The following is a 24,772-nucleotide window of genomic DNA, read 5'->3' on the forward strand; positions in this document are numbered from 1 at the left end:
AAAGTACATAATTTTTGTTTTGATTGTATTGCTGTATTGTTGTATTGTTCTTTCTGCTTTGGCAATGTAAACGTATGTTTTCTCATGCCAATAAAGCCCTTTGAATTGAATTGAATTGAATTGTGTGTGTGTGTGTGTGTGTGTGTGTGTGTGTGTGCGTGTGTGTGTGTGTGTGTGTGTGTGTGTGTGTGTGTACATATATATATATATATATATATATATAGTTTGTACTAGTTTGTTTTGTTTGCAATGGTTTTACTTATTAAAAGTAGGAGTTCAAAAATAACTCTGACTACCCCACTTTGGGAACCACTGATCGAACTAAAGTATTTATTTATTTCTCTACCTTTTCTGTCAAGCGTAGGCTGCTCATACGCTATATTGTCTGTGGGCGGAGTTAATACTACCAACGTAATGAGGTTGGTTGCTTGACGACCCATCAAACATGTAGCGAGGTGTTTTTCTTTCGCAAAGTGTGTGGGAGCCCGGCTGCAAGCACGCAACCAGCGCATTGATGTTGCAGAAGCTCTGAAGCTGCACATGCACACGATAGTAGTGCACGGAAATTGTTGCTCGCTGTTGCGAAACATTAGTCTACTGGAGAGGTAAAGAACATCGCTGCTGCGATGCTGAGTGAGAGACAGACAACTACAATAAATATAGATAGAGCAATGCAGTAGCCTAGTCCAGCCCACGCACTTTTCATCTTTAAACGCAATAAGGACTTATCCATTATAGCCTACACAGAATGTAAGTATTAACTTAAATAGTTTGATTTGTTTCCGTCCATATAGTCTATTGCTATTTCTGTTAAGTTAACTACACTACTCAATTTAACATAACATTTGTTTACTTATCTTTATTGATTACAAACGGGGAGGGAGAGGGCAACTAAAATGCAACAGGTGAAATTAGCCTATAGGGCTACTATATCATTTTGACAGAAAGATTTTCATTAACCTGTGGGCTATGGTATGGTGTGGTTGAATAGTTCCTGTTTGTTGCCTGCATGAAAGCAAATTGTGTTTTGTTGTAGGCCTACTGCGTATGCGCTTGCTCATTGTTTGTCTGTTGCATGTGTGTCTCCCCAGTGTCTGGACTTGGTGACTGCTGGTCACCAGATCTTGTGATCATTGTCAGCGGACGGCATATTTTGCCGACCCTTCCCCAAGATGCATATGAATAGCATGTTAAATCACTGGAGTAAGTATTGTGTTTTTGTTGCTGCAAACAAGTTTTTCACTGCACTGTAGGATTGGAAGTCCAGCTCAAGTTAATGAGTGGAATTGTGGAGCGTTCAAAAATGTACAGTTTAAATGGTAATATGATATAGTGGGCAGTGGGCACCTCTTAGAGCTTAGAGCTACAGGTACAGTTGTTCTAGTCATTACTAGTCAACCAAGATTTATTACTAGTCAACCATGGTCTAAAATCTTCAATGGAAGAGTGAGACCACCTCCAACCACAGCAGACGTGGCATTACATGGAGATTACACTACCACACTGATTGGTTAAAATCTTTAATTCATTCAAAAAAGTTATGGATTGCATCTTAAGCAGAATCTCATATGATATTTATTGCAGTCATAGTTTCTCATGTCAGATGTTTGATGGTAGGCTAATAAGTATGATGCATATATTTTTCTTTCTTTTATAAGCTTAACACAGATGCTGTAGGCTAGCTAACGTGCAATAAGTGTGTAGAATTGTAGCTGGACATTGTCCTGATTTAGAAAACCCTGAGCTCGGCATCCTGGCTAACTGTGCAACCTTGTTGTGTCAGGAAAGTATCCTGTTACTCATCCATCCTCCATCTAAGACTGGATGTTATGATGTAATGCAGTGCTTCCCACTGGCACCCAAGTGTTGTCCTTTAAAGTTAGGAGGAGTAAGGGACCAAATATGTGTAAACTGTAAAATACGTTGATTGTTAAATCTGATTATTATAGGCTAATTTGTTTACCAAATGTGACTCCTTTTCAAAAGGGGAACCCTCAGCTGTTGATGAACCACACTTATTTATTGTGATACAAATAGTAACTACAGTTCACAATGTGGACAACAACCACATAAATCAACCAAAACATCATAGCCTATTCATGAATTAAAATGTAAATCAAAAGTAAAAGGAGGTAGGATTATGAAAATGGCTTGATAAATGAAAGGTGGGATACTTTTTGACTGTACAGTACAATAGAAAGAGTGGAACGTTAGGGTTTACATGAGAACAATGGTTATATCTTAGTAATGTTTCCTCAAAGCTCATTCTAGTGTCTTTCTGCTATATTCGCCTCTTACTTTTTATGCTGAAAGTGCACTGCTCACAAACCATTTTGTATGTGAAAAAGTGGTAGCATTGTTGCATCCCCTTCGTGAGTAGCTGCTTAGTTACAAGGCAGCTGTTTGCAGTAGCTGTGTAGATTGTGTGAAACCTTTGTAAATTGTTCCAAGCCAGTCATCTGTGTTTGCTACCTCTCTGTCTCTCCAAGGAAAGCAGCCTGCTATAGGCTATACAGAAGTCAAAGAAGCAGAGTTTGTGCTGTAGCCTTCAGTATAATGGATGGAGGAGTGGATTAATGGATTGAGGGATGAAGGGATTGAGGAATAGTTAGAGAGATGCTTTAGACTAGAAATTCTAATGCTGCAGTTGTACAGTAAGGATGGGATTCCTCACAGTCTGGAATCAATGATGATCACATGTATCATTGTGTACGGTTCGCTTCTAAGCTCTCACCTCGCAGAAGGTCTTGTGTACTGTCTGTCCGCTGTACTTTGGTAACTTCAGGTCTCCTCATTGTTGTGTTCGAATTGAGAAACAACTGTTACTGACGTATGAGTGGTGAATTCAAACACTCCAGCTATGTCTGACTCTGTGCGGGGTTTGGGTGTAACCCACCAGTAACATAACTCCTCCCTGCCCTTGTTAAGAGCAATGATTTACAGTGTGCTGCTGTACAGTAGTTGGCTGTTATTATGCAGACAATATCAACAAAAAGCATGCTGTTGTCCCTTCGACAATCCAGCTCTTTTCATGTAAAATAATATCCAGTTATTTTTTTAAATCAGACATTGGCTTGGCAGGGCTGTATGCGCCGTCCCTGAGAGCTTCATTTAGGAATGCTGATGTTGGTGGGGCCTTGAGTTTACTGTTAGCACCAACGTTAGCACGATAACAAGAACTTGACCTGAACAAACACTGTGGTTGCCTGCATGGTTAAACCAACCGATGCTGTCAATGGGAGAAACTGCGAAGAGGAGGACAGAGACGCATTGTGTGTTAACCATATTTTCTGTAACCTCTTTTCATCATCTATGACCTCTTCAACACTCTATCACGCCCACCCTCCCCTCCATCCCAGACAAATGGCAAACAAGAATGCCTTGGTCGCCGAATATCTTTTACTGAATATTTAATAACTGTGTAGTCTGTATGGCTTTAAAGGGATAATTAATTGCTTGGAAAAAAAAATTATTAAGCAAATTGGGCTAAAGATATTGATTGTTGATGGTGGTGATTCCTACCAGTTTAGACATACATATGTCATATAAAAATCAGATCCATGCCTGGTTTCAAAATATGATTTTGTGTTCCTGCTCTACTCTCGGAGAGTCACTGGTGTTTTAACATAAACTGAGCGACTACACAGCAGGAGATAAAATAAGGTAACCCTCCACAACCACTATTGTTTCTCAGAATGCCCTACGATCATTAATCCCTGTAAGAGGAGTGCTCCAGTGTTGACAAGTCCTTTACAATGTTGAAAGTCGATGATTTGTTGGCAGATGGTGAGCTACTGTGCTTGGCACCTGATCACACTATGACAGACAAAGGACAGTGACATTCCTACTGTAGGCTGATGTAAATAGGTTTTCAATGTAATGAGTCCTGGGATGCAGGGATGGTCTTTTAGATGAGTCCCAGGGACATTTCATGAGTCTCAGTTCAACGACGTTGGGAGTCATACTTTGCCATTTTTACAAATTGCAGCATTTAACTCCCATTTCATTTTATGTGGTTATAATGTGGTTATATTCATCTAGAAAACAGAAGAAGAAATTATTATAACTAAAGCTAGCAAAATAAACTAGAATAAAACAACAGTACAGTAGTGCATCCCGTGGATGCAGAGGTCGTTGTTTTATTGCGTCCCTTAACTATAAACTGCGTTTTGGGATGCAAAATGCACCCTATTTTAAGGTCAGTCTTAGTTTATACTGTACAAGCAGTTTTTTGTTGTGTAAAAAAACAAAATCCTAATCTGCCCATAGCGGTGTGCCCTGACCTCAACCATTGCCTAGCAACGTAGATTTGCGCTGATGTCAGACTTGGACATGTTTGGGCATAATCCAGACGCATGCCCTTGAACTTTATATACAGCAAGCATATGTTTTATTGAATACAGTTTTATTGAATAAAAGAGAACATTTTGGTGATTAGACTCCATTTACAATGAATGTATAAGATAAGCTTTTAATGGGGAGAATCCCCCATTGGAGTCTAGATGCTGGTGGTGGCAGTGCAGATGAACCGCCTTCCTCACTTCTCAACACTAGATGATTTGGACAAGGTTGAGTTGGGGATGGAGGTGGCCGGATTACTACTTGTTGCAAACTGAAAAGAGAATGACAAGTGTCAGAGGCAGTGATGTTTAATTAGGACGCAACTACAGCAACTTTACAGAAAAAAACAAGCCAAAGGAGGAGGTATATATGCCAAGTGGCTCACAGCCACACAATCTGGCTTAAAGGGGTTGTCTTACACAGCATAAACTAGGTTTAAGATGGTCTAAGGTTACCGTCTTTTACAAAGAGGGTGCTAAAATGTGTAATCTACTCTAATGCCCATTCCATTATTCATGTGGGTGGAGAATGGTTCATTAGCGCCAGGTCGGAGACTATGTTTTCACTCCTGTTTTCACTCCTGATTGTCCGGCAGTGTGCCTGTGAGCAGCTAATCTTGAGAAGGGCCAAGGAAAGAAACTGTAACCTAATTTTTTTAAATTATTTGTTTACAAACATAGGGACTGGGCACAGGTGACTGTTTCATATAATCAATTCCCAACAGATCTCCAAACCTGTTGTTTTGGGGAGCGCTGTTTTTTTTTTCATTCAACCTAGTGAGATGCACCCTAGGAGACATTTATACTTCAAAGCCCAACAGTATTGCGCACAGAGAACAGCTGATATACAAGCTCACATCGCATCGCAGATGCGACTGTTGTGAGCGTAGAGGTCTGCGTGCGCGACACCATCGCGGGACGATAGGCTCTGCTGCCGTGTTCACGAACGCACCTCCCATTCTTATGACAGCGACTGGAGGTGTGGTTTTGAGGACAACTGTTTCGAATTGCTATTATTGTTCAAACACAACAGAAACCAAGGATTATATATTTCAAGGGCGAGAGATCACAATAAAAATCCTAATCATTCTTCCTCCACACTCGGAGAAAAACAGCATCTGAAAGTTTGATGGGGCATTTTTTACACTTGCAGTTAGAACTTTTCCATTGCATCTTATGAGAGGAAGGGTTCTTGTGCTGCCGGTATGCGCGCGCATGCTGGTGCTTATCAGTGTGACGTCGTCTGTTAAGGCGTCTATAACTCTTGAACAGTAGGTCAACTCTTATCCCCCTGGATTCTTTGGATCATGATGCAACTCCCCATATAGGGCCCAACCAGACTAGATTTTCTTTTTGCCATTTTGCATTTTTGATACTTTTCTGTCCAAAACTCACACAAATCCGTAAACATTATCTCTGGAGTCCTGTAATCAAGACATCAGTCAGATTCCTTTTCAATTGGATTATGACTGCCTTCCAATTTTGCGGGCCCCCGACCTGGTGGACACCTGTGCTCTGAGGAGCGCATCTGTCTAGTTGGTTCCTGTTTCTGTCTCTACAGTTTCCCACACAAAGAACAACCTCTGCCCCAAGTTACTGATTTATGTAACCAAGTACTTACCTCCATGTCATAATTCTTGAGAACAGAACATATAAAGTAAATATATGATATTGGTTTGAGCATTGTTGAGGTAGCCTATGCAATGATATTACGATCCAAAAAGTACTCAGACGTTTGTTATATTTGTGGAAGAAGCCGTATTTTGGTGCCTGGTCACTATTCTTTTTCCCCAGAGCCCACTTTGAGAACCACAGTGGGTTAAAAATGGAAATTGATTCAGAAATTGAAATTGATTCAGGCTGATTGACTGATGGTGCTTGTCCTCATGGCTTCTATAGGGCTGGTCAGTGCCTCAGGGCTAGACCCCGTCAAATGCACTGTGGATGATGATGTGGGATTAATGTTTGAATCCTCTGCTGTTAGTCAATGGTATCCTCTGACGCTTGGTCGTACAAGGAAGGTTGTGAAATTACACAGTGCACACAGTACTAGTCCCCTATTGTGCACAGAGTTGCCCTGGAGGGGGTGCCCTTCTCCCCAAGGTTCATTCCTTTTCTTTTCCCATTTCTTTCCAGTTCTTTAGTAATATATATATACAGATATATTTCTTCAGCTATTTCTCCCACTGGCGCTCTATCTTTTTTCAGAGGGCAGCCTGTACTGTATATAATTAAGTTTTGTCTGGATTTGGGCTACCACACCACAAACTATAGGCTGTTGGAAATCCAAATCGCAGCCATGTCACTCCACAGCATGTGCTATAGGGTACTGTTCATGATGTCGCAGGAATACCATATAACCGCAAACGTTTCTGCTCTCGTCCCCCCTCCCTCAAAGTAACATTTCTGTGGCCCTTGAAACCCGTTAAAGCTAAACTTCATAACAGAAATGCTGAATCAGCATGAAGCTAGCAAGCAAAAATAGAACAATTAATTATTTCCAGAAAAACAGATTTTCATCACATAATTTGGTATGTGATTCTTTATTGGTCCGGCAACAATGGGGCAGTACTTCAATGGCGTGATCCAGAGGTACAGTATGCTCTGTGGTGTCATTCCACACAGACAGAGGTACAGTAATTTCATTCCACACAGAGGTTACATTATGTTCTGTAATGTCATTCCACTGTGGCTGTGGCAAAACGAGGACAGGAGCCGCAGCTGTGTGGTCAGGCTTGGTTTGGCCCAGCCTGGCCTTATCGATTTCACACTGACCCACAAAACAACATGATCTCTGCCTGCTGTCCCTGCTCTGCAACACACACACACACACACACACAGACCCCAAACTACAGTGGCCCCGTGGTCCTGAAGCAGTTAGAAAGTATCCATTAGCCTATCACTGAATTGGCACTTGACAGGCAATTTAAGTGCAGGGTTCTGTTGCACAAGGTTTGCTGAGCCAGAGCTGTCCCGACATAGATGGCTGTTTAAGGGAGATTAATGATATACTGAAAGCATAGCTGCATCATTGTGCTTTAAGCCTGCTGGAGCATCTATTCATATCCGTTGTCTAGCTGGAGTGATAACCAGGTTATCGGGAATACTGTAGCTACACAGTCAAATCCATAGTGTTAATTTTAACTTTAATAATGATATTCTTTTTTTATAGATCATGTATGATCTATGATCAGATCCTATCTTGAGTTGGCATACTCTCCTCAAAGGTATAATACATGTGTGCCATGTGTGGTGAACGTACATTTGCCATACATGTGTGGCATCTGTTAGAAAGCATTGTTGAGAGTGAGACAGGGGGACGGATCGTATGTGTGTGTGAGTGCATTTTGTTTGCTTGTAGGCTATATGCACACATTTTGGGAAATCATTGTAAACGTGTACACTGGTTTTAACTTGTGAGTGGTTAAAACCAAGTGTGATGTATAATTTCTACAAATTGCAGTACATATCACAAGCTTTGACTCACAATATGATTTGCTATTCAAGTACTTTAGTACTTATATATAGTCTCGCATAGCCAGACAACTATTCCACAATCTCCGAATGCTATATAGAGTCTGGAACTACACCTCCCGAAATCCGAGTAAAGAAGCTGGCATTTCCGTTCACGGAAATTATATTTAAAAAAAATATTTAAAATGCATTCATTTCTCCATTTCTGTTAAGCAGCAAGCCATATGCTTAGATGTTTTCGTGTAGATCAGCTATTTTTGGTGACAATATTTGGTTTAGAGGGGAAAAAAGGAGTGGGCCAATAATGGACCCCTGTGAGACCTTTGTTGTTAAGTTTTTAGTGTTTAAGAAGACACGCTATTAAGTATGAATTTGCATACAAATTCTGCTAAATATTTAGATGTCTGTGAGTTATTCTCATGACGTAGGCTGCTGATGAGGTTCCAGGAAATGACTCTGGTCTTGGTGCAACTTCTCAATCACAAGTCAAGGGCCTGTAAACACACTGAGACACTAGATGACGTGCTCATCTCTCTGTCTAACTACACGCATGCACAGTTTTGCACACAAATACAGATATGCGTAGTGCGTACACATCAAAGCCCTGACCTGAGCCCTGGGGGAAAGACCCGAGCTCTGGGGGGAAAATCTCACTTCCTTGCAAACTTGACTTTACTATCTCTTTCATTCCTTTTCAGCTGTGCAGACGTCATTCTGGGGCTGTGATATTTCCTCTGAAAGTCTGTTTGTTTAGTCACAGGTCAAACGTGTGTGTGTGTGTGTGTGTGTGTGTGTGTGTGTGTGTGTGTGTGTGTGTGTGTGTGTGTGAGTGTGTGTGTGTGTGTGTGTGTGTGTGTGATAGCAAACCTTAACCATAGGAAGTCTATTCTTTCACCTTGCTTTACCGTAACTTGTAAAACGTTGCAGCGTAAAGTCAAGTTAATAACTCTTGTTGGTGTTCACTTTTGTGGAAAAAAATAACAGGTTGATTTAGTTGCTGAACAGAGCAAGACAGAGTAAGAAATACCTAAGAAAAAAAGATGGGAAGAAGAGGAGAAATGATGAGCCAGCCAGACAGACAGACAGACAGAGGGAGAGGATGTGGAAGACAAAGATGGTAGAGAAGGACAAGGAGTGAAAGAAAGACAGAGGGAGCATGCAATAGAGTGAGGAAAAGAGAAGCAAAGAGAGAAACAGAGAGATGAGAAGGCTGCGCTGTAAGCGTTTCTCTCTGACTGTATGGCGTAGATGCGCTCAAAGTGAAGTGATTGTTATTGTGCAGGGCAAACAATGGCGTGTGTGTGTGTGTGTGTGTGTGTGTGTGTGTGTGTGTGTGTGTGTGTGCGCTCTCTCCCACGATGAATAGCCAGGGTTGATTCCCACTCGATTGTCAAAGCCTTGCCAATTGTGTCAGCGTGCCAGCGCGTGCTTTACACCAGCATTATTGTCAGACCAGAGGGCAGTTGTCCTGACAAAAACAAAGTGACTTTAGATGTCGGAGAACAGCCTTCTGTGGTGTAAATATAGGTCAGGATTACCCTGCTTGTTTCTGCAGGCTAATCTGAGAAATAACATTGTTTTTGTAGCCCAAAGGGCCTAGAAAGCAGCACTAGAACAGACCCATAAAGATCACCTTTTTTCTGGTGATGTGGCTCATTTGTTCGAGGGGTTGTCCGGTAACAGGAGTTTAATAGAAGGACCTGGAGTATTCTGCTGTCTTCTGTAATGGAATTGAGGTCCGGCCTGTCCACTTTTGATGAAAACCTGAAGGAACTATGCAGGGTCAGGCTGGCCTAGATCACGATGTGCAAGGAGCATCCATTTAGTTACCAGTGACACGTTAAGCAAGGTAAATACAGTGTCACAACTGTGCAACGGCTAAACATAGTTGTAGTAGTGATGGAAAGGTTTTCTGGTTAGAGAGATCATCCTGTGACCAATCAGTCGTAGGGTTGAGCCCATTCGTGTGTGAACTTGGGAAAGTTGTATGCTCAATAAAAAGGTAGTTTAAATACATATGATTAAATACATTTCCCGGGCTCTGATGTTCAGACCACTCTGATACTGTTTTTTGTTTTTCTTTGATGGAAAAAGTCAGATGTGATGATTCCCCAGCCATGGTGACCCGCAGCAAATCTGTTTGGATAAGAGCATTAGCTGAAAGTTTAATGTACGCAACTAGAAGCTTCATCTATTTATTTTGTTGTTATGCTATGTTAGTAGTTTTGTTTGAGTGTTTGTGCAAATTAACAAGCACCCTTACGGTACATTTTTGTTTTGTTTATATGCCATTCTGACCTGAGATCAGATTAAAAAAATGTCAGTCGTTCTTCGATTTGAGCTTGTAGATCTGCTATTTTTCAATAGCTAAAGCATAACATGATGCCGACACCAAAATGGGTGCCCGGTCAGAATGGGTTAAACACTGGGCTGGACACTCTGAGTGACAAGCTCCTGCTCTCCATATTCACCGTCTCTATTTTAGGCAACACATTATTCACAATTCATTGTTTTCATCCCATAAAATGGAGATGCTTTGTTAATCTCATCTAGTGAAAGGTAGATGAGATAGTTATGGGTGGGTGATTTGAAATTAGGCCTTTTGTTAGCTTCTCTTTCATCTAACCAACACTTTTTACAGTCTCTCTTCAAATGCATTTCAAGTGCCTCTCTCTATTGTGTTTTGTGTTGCAGGTAATTATCTGGTCAGCATAGTATGATGCAATTATCAAAAACTACAATGTTTTTTGTGTGTGTGTGCGTGCGTGTGTGTGTGTGTGTGTGTGTGTGTGTGTGTGTGTGTGTGTGTGTGTGTGTGTGTGTGTGTGTGTGTGTGTGTGTGTGTGTGTGTGTGTGTGTGTGTGTGTGTGTGTGTGTGTGTGTGTGTGTGTGTGTGTGTGTGTGTGTGTGTGTGTGTGTGTGTGCGCGCGTGTACGTACGTACGTACGTACGTTCCAGCGGACATCCCCAGGATGTGTGACGTGGATGTGTCCTCCGAGCCGGCCAGTCCAACGTTGCTGGGCGAGAGCTCTGACCGCTACTACCAAGTGGACCGCTGGCAGAAGCTCCGCACCGCCGTACGCAAGCTTGAGTTCTGGGAGAACTTCAGTGCCGAGCTCATTGGCACTGGCTTCTTCTCCAAAGTCTATAAGGTATAGCATCGTCAAACCACGCATGCTTTGCTTATTGTCGCTGTCGGGCAGAAACCTCTTACTTTTCATGTTATCGTTTTGTGTAAATGAATGCTCTAATTCGTTCTACTACAGTGTCACTCAAAAAATATCCGGTCTGCATGCTATTTTTTTAGATGTTTTAGTTCTGAAAGGTAACTGTTGTGGACATATGAGGTTATTACTGTAAGATGCCCTGCACAGAAAAAATCCTTACGGGTCAATTTGGATGCATACTCTCAGACACTATACAAATATACTGTCAATAAAGACTTACTTAATATTGTGACCTTTTACTCTTACCTCTTACTGTATTCAAAAATATCTTCTCAAGGAAGGTTAAAGTAGAGGTGCAGAAATCAGTAGGGCTGGGTGATATGGATAAAATATCACATTATTTTTGACCAAATACCTTGATGTCACAATATTGTATTGCAACCAGAATGTCATCAAACGATGACGATAATAGCAGATCTATAAGCTGAGCTCACATCGCTTCATGATGTGATATGTCAGCTTGTAAATTGTCTATTTCTACTATTTTCTAAACATTGATTAAAACACGTATACCATATCACAATAATTACCATATCCAAAATCCTAGATGGTCAAGTCTCATGTTACAAATAAATATCGATATAATGTTGATATATTGCCCAACCTTAACCTTCACCTTTGTCTGGCCTCCTCTCAAGCCTCAAGCTGTCCTCCGTGCCAGGAAGCCTACGTATGGGTGCCGACACCAACGTTTGCTTTGTTTGAGGATCCTAATTGGGACATGTTTCTCATTCCACTGTCCCCCTCTAGCCAGCAGCAGCAGCAGTGGAGGCCTGAGCCTGCTGGCCACATTATGCAGCCATGTCCCACTCAGGTCTTACATAACTCACATAGCCCCCATATCAAATTTCCATTGGAGTTTTCAAAATTTTGTCAGTTTCAGGCTTTGTGTCTGGTGGAACGTGCTAGAAAGAGATGCAAGTACAATGGATGGATTGGGATTGTTATAGGGTTAGTTACATGAGAGAATGGGGAATGAGGGAGGATCATTTTGACTTTTAATGTAGTATATTAATGTCACAGTCTGAAACTCTCAGAGCGAGGAGGGATTAAGACAATACAATACAATTACACAATTTCAACTGAAGAAAATGCCGCTCAACACAAAAAAGACACGGACACATTTGACAGTACATACTTTTTCAGTGAATTGCGATTGTAGAGTGAAGAGCAGCTGGCATGGTGGGTGTTCTGTGAAGTAACACAAGTTCTCTATCGTGTTCGAGACTGGCTCTCCACTACATATTATTCAATATGTATGGGAACTGACCCCACGGGGCAGTGTTCATGGATATCTCTTTAAGACACATCCTCTACTGTGGCCCTGCCCAGATGCCAATCAGCGGGCTATTTAAGCCCCATCTGTGCAGTGCCACTTCGATTTTTTGATTTCCACGAGCAGACGTTTCGTGTATCTCAGCAGTTTTGACACTTATTATTAAACAATATATATGTATATATATTTAGAACATACAGCTGCAGTGCGTGGCACACAGTCCACTTACCATAGGTAAGAAGAGAGCCGGTCGTCTCGACGGCCCCTCTCAGGGCGCCGCGTAGCTCCACTGGAAAAAACAACAGCAACAAGCTGCAGTGCAGAGCCTGTCCGTGCGTCCGTCCCTAGTGAAACCCGACCACGTTGGGGGAAACTAGGAGACGGCGTTCGGTGTGGCCAAAGCCAAGCGCGAAGCCGACCACGTTGGCGACGCCTTGGTTCCCTGGCTGCAGAAGCGGTGAGACCTCCGGGTCTGTCATCGCTGCTGTACACCGCGGCAGCGGCCGGCGGGGTAGAACCCAGAGGAGCTGACCTAGTCGGTGTACTCTGAGGCATCTACGTTCGTTGTTCGTTGCACCGCGGTCCGGCCAGACCACACGGCAGAGAGTGTAAACAAACAATTCCAGCGTGTTCCAACTTCCTCATTGACAGGTTGACATGAGCGTCATAGTGTAGGAGGGATGCCCGTCAGGGACGGCTGCCCAGACTGCACTGTGCCTCATGGTTCACAAGAGGGCGGTGTGGCTCAAAGATCAGGAGACAAAAACTCCCGATGACCCACCGTGTCAGGCGCTGCAATTAAATTGCTTACTCTGTCACAATTGGTTCTGGTTAATATATACTTATATGCTTATAAGTATGATAATGGCTACAACAACACACTATGCATGTGGACTTGTAGGCCTACTGGAATGATATACAAAAGTTTGGAAGCCTCCAGTGTGCTTAATGTCAGATTGTTTTGTGCTAGAGCGCCTCAGAGCGGCTGAGCAGTTTATGTACAACCTCTTCCAGAGGTCCATAACTCTGCTGGTGACACAAAACAAACTGTGGACATTGATTTGGTATGGACTCTGTCCTAACAAAGAGAGAGCACACTGAGAATCCGTGTCATGGGGATGTCTTAGGGTACCTTGTTGCCTTGATTCGTTTATGCAGCATTGTGAGATTCTGCAAAGGGTAGATTATGACCCCTCACGTTCAAGCAATTACTATGTGCCCACTCCCTGTTGAGCACAGTCCGAACAGTTAAAATATGGTGTACAATACAAGATGTGTATGTATATATAGGTACACATATAATAAATAATATAGGTATATGAATATATCTATATAGAGACAAGAGGAGATGGAAACAGCAGGGGTTTCTCAGGCTGCATGTGGAGCTCACATGCCCACAGAGGATGGCCATGACCAGTGTGTGTCCTGCGGGGGCCCTGGTATGAGGACCCCGCCCCCGGTACGAATGGTCTCATCCTTCCAGCTGAAGCTGGAGGGGCCATGGGGGCCTGTTTTTAGAGGCAAAAGACCAGTCGTTCTGACAGACTAAAATGTCCCATAAAAATGTCATTTTTATGTGAACGTGTATGCTAATTGTATACAGCTGTGACTCTGTCTCCAAGACAATTTTTTCTCAAGGGAGACAAATAAAGACTACCTTGAACCTTGTCCCAGGTTGGCAGAGCTGGGCGAGCTAAGCTCAGGCTATGGCTCCACCTCTTTCCTGCCCTGCCTGGTATGGACAGGTCTGTAAAGAAGGATTTAGTGAAGGGGCCAGCGCTTCGTGTGTTTTAGCAGGGGTGCTCGGGTAGACCATGGTCGAAGGCTGGACTGTCCCATCGGATCACAGGGGTGATCCAACAGGGACAAGCAGGCAGGAGTGCCAGTGTCGTCTGGAAGGCAGGCACACTCTGCCCATGAGACGACAGCCCCCTGGTTGCTGTAGAATGGTGTATCTCTGACAGAGATCTACACAGCAGTGACATGGTCGACTCTGTCGACAGTACATTCACCCTGTCCTACCGATGGAACGTGGTGGCATCCGCTCCCCCTGTGGGAGTCGCTCCTGCGTGCTACTCAGCGGTAGGGTCACCGGCACCTTGACCGGTCAGGTCGGCCGGGCATCTGACGGGCTGGCTTGAGCAGCCCTTCACCCCGGTGGTCACTGGCCTAGCATCGTGCTGGGCCAGCAGGGCCTAGGTGGCGTCTTGCGCCTAGGCCACGAGTATTACTTACTTGGTATGAATACTGAAGTTTTGGAGCATTTTTGCAAGCGCCTGTGACTCATGGCACTCACCACTTATAGGCTCGGATGGAATTCAGGTTAAACTGCCTCGGGCTGCCGCGGGGGCAGCTGGTCTGCTTATTTCCTCGCAGTGTGTCTTAGAGAGTTCCCATACATATTGAATAATATGTAGTGGAGAGCCAGTCTCGAACACGATAGAGAACGGAGGGTTACACTGTAACCCAGGTTCTCTGAGTGGAGAGACTGGCTCTCCACGAAAGAGCCGCTCCGAAATTCGTGTCAATCAAGTTAATCGAAGTGGCACTGCACAGATGGGGCTTAAATAGCCCGCTGATTGGCATCTGGGCAGGGCCACAGTAGAGGATGTGTCTTAAAGAGATATCCATGAACACTGCCCCGTGGGGTCAGTTCCCATACATATTGAATAATATGTAGTGGAGAGCCAGTCTCTCCACTCAGAGAACCTGGGTTACAGTGTAACCCTCCGTTCCCACTGTCACTCACTGCCCCAGATTCACTGGAGACACGGAGTATACCGGGCTCTCCCCCAATTCATTCGGACAATCTCCACTGCTATTAAAAATGAACTTTTGATATTGGTATGTCTGTCAGGTGGTGCACAATACCAGTCGTAAGGTGATGGTGGTGAAAATATATAAGAACGATGTGGACCAGGACAGCATTGTACGAGAGATCAGTCTGCTACAGAAGCTTTCCCACCCCAACATCGTCAGGTACAGTTGGGGGGGTGTGTGTGTGTGTGTGTGTGTGTGTGTGTGTGTGTGTGTGTGTGTGTGTGTGTGTGCACGATATATAGAAGTAGAACAGTAGACCTATAACATGTCATTATTATTATGTATTATTAGTTAGGCGTATGGGTGTGTGCTACTAAACGTACTAGACGTTGATTCGCTGCAACCATGTCACCGTCTCTTTCTCTCATTTCTCTCCTTCTCTCTTACTCTGGCCAGGACGGGTCTTAATTTGCAGGCCCGTTAAAAGCAGAGGGTCATAGCCGGCCGTTGAGCCACCATGTTGACTGTAGTTCAGACATTGTTCCAATTACCTCTCTCCGTCTGGAGGGGGGACAAGTTATACAGATTATAACTTAATCTTTAAAATGAGTTAAAATGATGTAGCCAGTTCTCAGCATATGGACTGGAATATTCACCACAGAATGAAAACTGGATGTACCATATTACATTACATTATCTTGTTGTAATTTTGAATGCCGCAGAAGTGCAGCTTTTTTGTTCTTGACGGTGAGAGTTACAGTGACAGTACAAATGAAACGGGACCTTGGTAATGCAATTTAACACCGCTCCCACTGTCTACAGTGGTTACATAAGATAAGAAGTGAGATAGGCGGAATGTTTACCTAAGCAATCTTATTTTTAGCCATTTAGCAAGGTCATGGCAGGTTGCATATCGCAGCATGGTGCATGTGCGAAGCTGCCTGCGTAGAGAGGTGATTGTGTAAGCCTGAGGTGTCAAGCGGTACCTGGCACCCAGCATCCTGCCTCCACAGTAATCGAATAATGAGGCTGTAATATCCGTGTCTGTGAAAAATGGTGTTTGTAGAAGCCAGCGTTGCCTAGGATTCAACGTCACTGTCCCACTTTAAGTGAAGCATTGAATTGGTCTTGAATAACATCCTCCAGGTTAATTGTTCCAATTGGTCCATGGAGACCAGAGATGGGTAGAATTTGCACCTGGCTCGCTGATAACAAACCTTCTTTACACCTGGGAAAAACATAATCCATTCTCTTTGGATCAAATTAGTAATCAGTTAAACTAGGTGACAATATTATCACATGAAAAGATGAAATTACCTATCTGGGTTCCATCCTGGAGGCAAATCTTTCCGGTGAAAAAATGGCCACCAACATAATCAAATAGGTCAACCAAAGAACAAGATTCCTGTACAGGATCTCCTCACTTGTCAACAAAAACACCGTGAAGACCTTAACAGGAGCCCTCGTACAAGGTTTCTTCGACTACGCCCTTAAAACAAGGCTTCCCAAAACAAACTGGTCAGGCTACTACTTGGCCTCACTCCCCGAACCCACCTCACCTCACCCCTGCCCACTTTCATAGGCTGGAATGGCTTAGGGTTGAGGACAGAGTACAGCATCTTGCAATGGGTCTGGTCTACAAGATCCGCTACACCACCAAGATACCCATGTACCTGTCTAAATACTATGTCAACGAAGTCCACACTCACAAACACCAGAGGGAGTTCAACAAACCACGTGGCATGTAAATCTCTCTGGATTAAGAGCGTCTGCTAAATGCCTACATTGTCAATTGTAACCCAGTGGGGTTACAATTCCCCAAGGAATTAAATTAATTTCGCTCCTATGCCACTAAAATGTGGAACGCCCTACCAACAGCCATTAAGAATCCCTTGACTCCTTCAAAACCGCTCTCAAAGAGCACCTACGGATGGCTGCAATTCAAAACTGGTCCCTGTAAATTAAGTCTACGCTTTCCCCCCATCCCTTTCTCCCCATACTGTACATGTTTTTCACTTTTTTACTTTCTTTGTATGATGATTTCCTGTTTTTGTATTGAATTCTCCATGCTGTGAAATAAAAAATTCAATCAATCAATCAATATGTGAAATATCATGATGTCTGTCTTTTGATCCAGTCTGAGGAAAATCTAAATAAAATACATTTGGATTTAAATATTCAAAATAGCTTTCCCATTTCCTTTAGATATCTGGGGATCTGTGTGAAGGAGGACAAACTTTACCCCATACTAGAGGTGAGTCCTGGGAGTCCTTTCTGTGTATGTCCACTGTGTCGACGGCAACAGATTGCTCTGCATATTAATGTGTTAAATATGATGTGTAAATATAGATTTGCTTGATTGATTTACTGTATATATAATCCAGCATGAGGTTGGACTGTTCCATTACATTTGGAGTCGAGGGTGTGTGACACTGTACTGTATAACAGAATGTGATTGAACCATTTCCAGTATGTGAATGGGGGATGTCTGGAAGAGCTGCTGGCCAGGAAAGACACACCCCTCAGCTGGAGAGAAAAGGTTGATCTGGCCTGTGACATCATCAGGGGAATGATCTACCTGCACTACAAGAACATCTACCACAGAGACCTCAACTCCAAGGTACCTGCCCCCTTTGGAGCATTTATATTTCTCTATGATTTTCTATGTAATATCTTTATCTATATGATATTGTATATTTTATACAGATTACAAGTATGCCTATCTTCCAAACTGAATAATTGGATCCCCTAACGACACCTTAAATGTAAAATGCATACATTTGGCACAATTGTTGTCTGAAAAAGACCATGCTGATGCAGTTACAAAAATATGCCCCCCTGAGCCAAATTGAAAATATAAGATATATCTAAACAAAATAAAACAAAACATTTATTAACAAGGTGATGCATGGGAAACACGTTTCATCCAGTCTGCACATAAAATAAATCAATGTAATTACGTATTTGTAACTCTAATTGTATGCTCACAGCCTGAGCCATCTAACAGGCTATCTACTGTACAGTATATGGTTAGAGGGGCATTTGACTGAATCCCCTGGCGTGATACATAATTAACAGGTCACTAAATAGAGCACACAGCCCCTCAACCCAACCTCAACAAGTATAATGAGCAACGAACGAACAACAAAACCCCACCACAACCTTTTCCCTCTCTGCCCTGCATTCCAGCCCTCAGCCTCCCAGTCTGTTACTCAAACCTCTCAGCATCCAGCCCCCTCTGACCACACTGCTGCAATGTGTGGCTATTGGCCATGACATTTGGTACTCCGGGGAGTATGGGCAGTCACTTAGGGGGAAGTCAGAGGAACTTTGATACATTTTAACCAACATGGATCAACTCAGTATTCTCTGTTGACAGTGCGGAAAACATACTAACGTACAAATACATTTTAATATTAAACAATATATAAATATATATATATATATATATTTATCAATTAGGTATGCACAATCCAGCAGGTTTCAATATACCGGTATTATCTGTTAAATGGTAAAAAGTAATTATCTTAATACGCAGACAACAACGTACGGTATGTAATTTAATCAATCACAGAACCATATATAATTGGGTCCAGTTGCCAGGTAATTGAATAAGGGAAAACAAGACCAGCCTATTGTCATGTTAATATGGTAAGACTGTCACTGGACACTGAAGCCCTCAGTCACTCTCTCTGCACACCAAGCCCATGAGCACACATTACGCACACACCGTCTCATTTTCGCTTTGCATGAGAAAGTAGAGGCCCCTTCCAAAACAGCAGTGATGTTGAACAGTTTTCAATGTAGTGGTTTTCAAGTGTGTTCCAAGGAAATTGAATGGGTCCCTAATAACATGTCTCTCTCTCTCTCTCTCTCTCTCTCTCTCTCTCTCTCTCTCTCTCTCTCTCTCTCCCCACTGTCTTAAATTGTATCTATTGAACTAATCATAAAACCTAAATTGGCCAAATTTGAAAACTTTATTTGTGAAAGAAAACAATGTTCAACTGTCACTATCATCTATCATCTAAAATTCTATTATTCAAATAAAAATATATAGAACATATGTAATATGTAATACCAGTAATGGTATAGAACGTATCTATTTCTAGCATATAGGCTACTGAAATGAATATTTACAATTTACAATTTAGGCATTTAGCAGATCCACAATTCTTTCTTGATTGAAAATATGTAGATTGGAGCATAAGTTATTAACACATTCCATCAAAAAATATCCCAGGTTCTGGGCTCTCTCTCCTCCTCTTCTCTCTTTCACTTATTTTCTTTCTCGCCCCCTTCTCTCTCTCTTTCTCTCTAACTCGGTCTCTCTCTCTCTCTCAATCTATCTCTCCCTCTCTCCTGTGATTTTCCTATTTGTCTCCCAACCCCTCTCGCATTCAGTCGTAAACGACCAGTGAATATTATGTTGTCCTCGGTTACTGACATTCACCACGTCAGCGAAGGGAAGGGCTGACATTTGATTTGGCCCTACTCTCAACTGTGGCATTGTAATTGCCCCCGCAACCAACCCCCCCCCCCCCCCCCCCCCCCCCCCCCCCCCTTTCTGCGTGAAAGTGTTTCCCAAGTCTCGTTTCTGTCTCCCCCAGATTCAGATCCCCGGCGTACTGAAACCATTATACTTGGCAACCGTCAAGTAGCCATTTATCTTCACACTAACAAACAATTGCTTTGCTCACAGGCGGGTCTGGGTATAGTCCAAATGAGCAAAACATGGTGGGGATTAATTGCTGAAGGATTAACACAAGTTCTCAAGTTCCCATGTTTTCAATGTTGGAAAGAATTGTGGTTCAGTTAACTGGGAGCCAGCATGTCTATGACATCTATGGCCTCTCATAATATCTCATACAGAAGAAGTGTTGTTGAATTTGTCATGTGTTTACCATAGCCATGCAGGGCTTTGGGACTCGAACGCTTTGAAGCTGGAGTTTAGTGAGAGCATTGTTTTAAGGAACATGGCACAGTTTATATGAAGGTACAACGGACCAACACAAGCCTTCATGCCAGCATGCATCTCAAGCCTAAATGGAAGGATTAACTTCTCGTCTGGAATTAAGTCTAAACTATTTTCGAGGGGCAGTAGGTAGCCCCTCCTATGTCCAGCTTTGAGGGTGTGTGTAAACACAAACATTGTCCTAGCACAAACATTAAATTCCATTGATAATGAATGGCCATTTTTGAGTGTTTGTGTAAACACAAACATTACGTAAACACAAACATTGAAGACAAAAGTGAGGACGCAAATTGTGATTGGCCGGAACGAGATGATGTATGATGATCACTTCACACAGGTGTGATTTTTGAACATATCAGAAGGTTGTGGGTTCGAACACTGCCTGTGGTCGACGTCTTTCTCGTCTGCAAGGGCATGCAGTCACAATGGAGTGTGAACGCCAAAATCAAATGGGTTCAGATCTGAGCCATGTTTCCAGCAGGAGGCACATCTGTCCTAGATGGGAGTCTCCAGACGTAAAAACAGATAATGATGGTGATGAGTATGATTATGTACTCACTGTATGTATATACATCAAATGAGTGATGCTCTGGATGATTCATGACTAATGCAGACTTACTTGAATCTAGGCAGTAATATTCAGTTATGTGCCATGGATGTCTGAGTGTAATTACCCAAGTACAGTCAGATGTCAATCAAAACAAACGAAATAGAAATACCAATATCAATTTGGATGCTTCCTTATTGATTTTGGCTTTTCTCTATTAATTCTCAATTATTTGAAGTTATACTATTGATCCCGATATGGATATTCAATCTAGTCCTCAGTCATGCAGTGCCTGAGGATCAGCTCCAGCCCTGAGGCCAGTGCCTTGGTCACAGCCACAGGCACTGGTAGAAGTATGGCCCTAACATGGGAAGAAACCCACATCAACTTGGAAAAGAAGGTTCCAGTATGTTCTAACCCAGGGCAACTGTCTAACCATTGAGCCACTGTGCCACACTGATATTCATTACTGTATATCCCTCAAACTATTCCTGAATCTGTTGCAGGACCAAATGCTATTTCAATTTCAATTGTGCTATTCCTTGTTAGTTCCCAGAAACTTGTTGCTTTCCTTGGCGGCGAGTCGAGAAGCCAGAGCTAAATTTAGTGGTCAGACTTGGGACTGGAACTGCACCAGCAGAGCTGCGTAATGACAGGCTACTGAATGGAAAGTACTATTGAAAAGAGAAACCGAGAGTGACATACTACAGAGAGAGAGAGAGAGAGTGAGCGAGAGAGAGAGAGTGAAACAGCCTTTAGTGGCTACTGTAATAGAGGCCAGATGTTGTGACGCCAGAACCAGCCGTGCCCCCGTCAGCCTGCTCTCACTCATAAGCACGTCTTGTTTTGAGACCCCATACACACACACACACACACACACACACACACACACACACACACACACACACACACACACACACACACACACACACTCATACACCTGAGAAGCAACCCCTCCAGTCTTCTACCACTCTCTCCATCCATCTGTCCCTCGATGCTTGCCTGTGTACATCTTATGCTCTTCTCTCTCCTACTGTTTCTCCATCCATCTCTTCCACTGTCCTTTTCCCTCTGCCCTGCATTCCAGCCTTCAGCCTCTCCGTCTGTGACTCAAACCTCTTGATACGCAGACATCCAGCCCCCTCTGACCACAGTGCTGCAATTCGTGGCTATTGGCCAATGGCCATGGTGGTACTCCTGGGAGTATGGACAGTAATGTATGGGGAAGTCAGAGGATTGAGAGGAACTTTGACACGTATTTTACGTATTTTAACTAACATGGATCAACAATAGTACCAGTCCATGACCAGATCTCAAATATCGGTCAAATCTTGGTATTTCTTTTTTACCATTTTACAGTTCAGTTCCACATAATAAGGGTAGTTAAAGTATGATACGTTTTAAACTTTATGGTATGGAAGATTAATCATGGAATCATGGAAGATTAATCTCTCAAGGGTAGATTTACTTAATTTGGCCATTTAGTACAATAGGTACCACCAGCAGTAGAAAGTAAGTGCACAAGATTGGAATAGCAATGAGTAAACGATGAGTTCTCCACATAGTAAACCTTGGCCATACTGTTGTGGAGGTGAGTGAGTAAACAGTTCTCCACATAATAGTAAACCTTGACCATACTGTTGTGGAGGTGAGTCATGTGCCATGGAGGGCTATGTGCCCTGTAGGTTTCCATTACAGCTTGACACTAATCAGCTGGAGTGGTATTTGGTGGGATGCTATTGCTGTTGTCCTAAGACTTTCTGTTGTGTTGTGTGGACTGTCCATTAGCCAGGTTAGGGCTGAATTATTTAGTGTGGTGAGAAGGTGTTGACTGATGGCCGAGCCTACCGGGCTTCCTGTCTGCCATCTCTGTGGGCTTCAAGCTGAATGGCGACCATTTTATCGACAGATTATAATGATTGGCCACAAGGCATGACGCCTTTATCTGCTATGTGCAAATGGACATGAGTTGTGATGGGAGGGGGTGGAACAAACCAACATTTAAAAAAATTGCATTCGAATTGATTGATTGAAAATGTGCAGAATGGGACTTGTTTACATTAAGGGTCCTCCATTTTCAATTCATCAGAACATTTAAAGACATACAAATATACACATCTATGCAAAACAATAGAAATCATCATACACAGTTAGAAAAAAGGGAAGATTATGACTCATAGCAAACCCATGATTTGTCTAGAATCCTTCTCACCCTGGTATCTTTCATCTCAACAGTTGTATACGAAGAGTAACTTCTTCTAGGACAATCAGAATCCTAATTACATAATGTAGAGTTATAAAGGATAGAGGGCCCCTGCTATTCATTTCGATGGAAGTTGCTCAGTGGCATTTTGAAGCACCCGGAAGAACTTCCGCATTTTTTAGTGGAGCCTCCGCTCCATTACGCAGCTATGTGTGTCCGTATGTCTCTGTGTCTGTCTGTATGTCCGAGCACGGACAGCTGCAACACCTAAAGTGGCCAGTAAAGTACAGCACAGAGTAACGCCAGGGCTCCACTGGGCGCGTCGCGTCTCTGTCAGCGTCGGGAATGTTCCCTTTTAATCAATGGAGGGTGGCTCCACTGCCCGCGTTGCGTTGCGTTGTGCTGCGTTCGGTGACTCAAAAATTGCCCCGGTTCGTTTTTTGACGCACGCACGCGTCCAGTCATGTATAAAAGAATGTTGCTGACGCGCAGTTTTCAAAAGCCTGCGGTGGAGCACCTCTAGTGTGACGTTGACGTTGTCATGACGCGAGCAGGACGCGACGGAGACGCAACGCGCCCGGTGGAGCCCTGGCGTAAAGTGGCACTACTACTGGGGGACCCCCACGCGGTAACTCTGTCATTTCTCGACCGTTTCGGACACGGGACGGCCAGCACCCTGAGCTCGTTCCTGGGGATCTGGATATTTACAGTAGAGAGCACAGTACACTACAATACAGTATACAGAGCACAGTACAGTAACTATAAATAAATGTATAGTTGCACCGCTCAGTTCATAGTCACACAGGTGTGATTTTTGATTTGGGCAGCAAAATTTGGTGCCATTTTGGGCACCAAATTATGCTGCCCAAATCAAAAAGTGCAAAGAAGTGCTCAATGTTAAACCCCACCTGCACGGGGTTTCCTCGTGCTAAATGCACGGGCCCGCCTGCAGTCCCAGCTCTGACCAGTAGGGCCGAGCGCTTCAACTTGGGCCAGCCCTTCTGGGGGCTTGGTAGAAACATACAAAACCATGATAACTCGCCTCCATGTTCCAAATCAATTTCCACAGTTGTACATTGCCCTCTGCTGGCAGGAAATAGCCACTGTAATAATCCCTGTTGTAAAGTGAGGACAGGACTATTTGTTGATCTGTTTGGTGATAAACATTAAGCTAGACAAACAAGAAGTTAGAACACATGTGAAATGTGTCCTCTGCATATTCGTCTGTATATCTTGTCCGCCTATCTGAGAGAGAGAGAGAGAGAGAGAGAGAGAAAGAGGAGGGGGGGGGGAGAGAGAGAGTTTGGATTGGTTATGTCATATCCCAGAACGGGTATGGACTAGTACCGGTAATAATAATAATAAATTATACATTTTATTTGTATTGCGTTTTTCACGATACTCAATACCCAGACCATATCTTCTTGTCTCTGTCCTCCAGAACTGTCTGATCAGCGTGACATCACGGGGCAGAGAGGCGCTGGTGACAGACTTCGGCCTGGCCAGGGAGGTAGTGGAAGCGCCAGTCAAAGATCCTGGCAGAAAGCTGTCCCTCGTAGGCAGAGAGGCGCTGCTGACAGACTTCGGCCTGGCCAGGGAGGTAGTGGAAGCGCCAGTCAAAGATCCTGGCAGAAAGCTGTCCCTCGTAGGCTCTGCCTTCTGGATGGCCCCTGAAATGCTCCGTGGGGAGCCATATGACCGCAAGGTACTGAACAAAACTCCTTGGACTCATTAGTGTGACTTACTAAAACTGTGTTATGATGCAACGTTTGACTTAATACTTTTTTTCCACTGTTTTATGTGGCTGTATGTAATGGCCTGATACGATAAGCTTAAAGGTCCACTTCACCACTTTTCAACTTCTCTTCCTATAATTGGTCCTCACTAATGTTCATGATAAAATACCAAAAAGAAATTCCTACTCTGTCTATGTCTCATGGGCAGTTCAGAAACCCATCCACCACTGACATCAT

General features: G+C 43.3%; 1 protein-coding gene across 1 annotated transcript in view; it reads left to right on the forward strand.

Moving 5' to 3' along the window:
• Nucleotides 1–483: 483 nt before the first annotated feature.
• LOC310871539 (dual specificity testis-specific protein kinase 1) overlaps nt 484–24,772 on the forward strand; it is a 29,817-nt gene continuing 5,528 nt past the window's right edge. The window contains exons 1-7 of the mRNA XM_083783118.1: nt 484–750; nt 1,092–1,203; nt 10,773–10,966; nt 15,175–15,296; nt 17,283–17,331; nt 17,548–17,697; nt 24,241–24,504. Of these exons, the coding sequence (XP_083639244.1) occupies nt 1,173–1,203; nt 10,773–10,966; nt 15,175–15,296; nt 17,283–17,331; nt 17,548–17,697; nt 24,241–24,504 (810 nt within the window). The 5' untranslated portion in view covers nt 484–750; nt 1,092–1,172. The remainder of the gene's footprint in view (nt 751–1,091; nt 1,204–10,772; nt 10,967–15,174; nt 15,297–17,282; nt 17,332–17,547; nt 17,698–24,240; nt 24,505–24,772) is intronic.

The sequence above is a fragment of the Protomyctophum parallelum genome, assembly GCF_964188405.1.
Source record: "Protomyctophum parallelum genome assembly, chromosome: 15".
NCBI classification, from domain to species: Eukaryota; Metazoa; Chordata; class Actinopteri; order Myctophiformes; family Myctophidae; genus Protomyctophum; species Protomyctophum parallelum.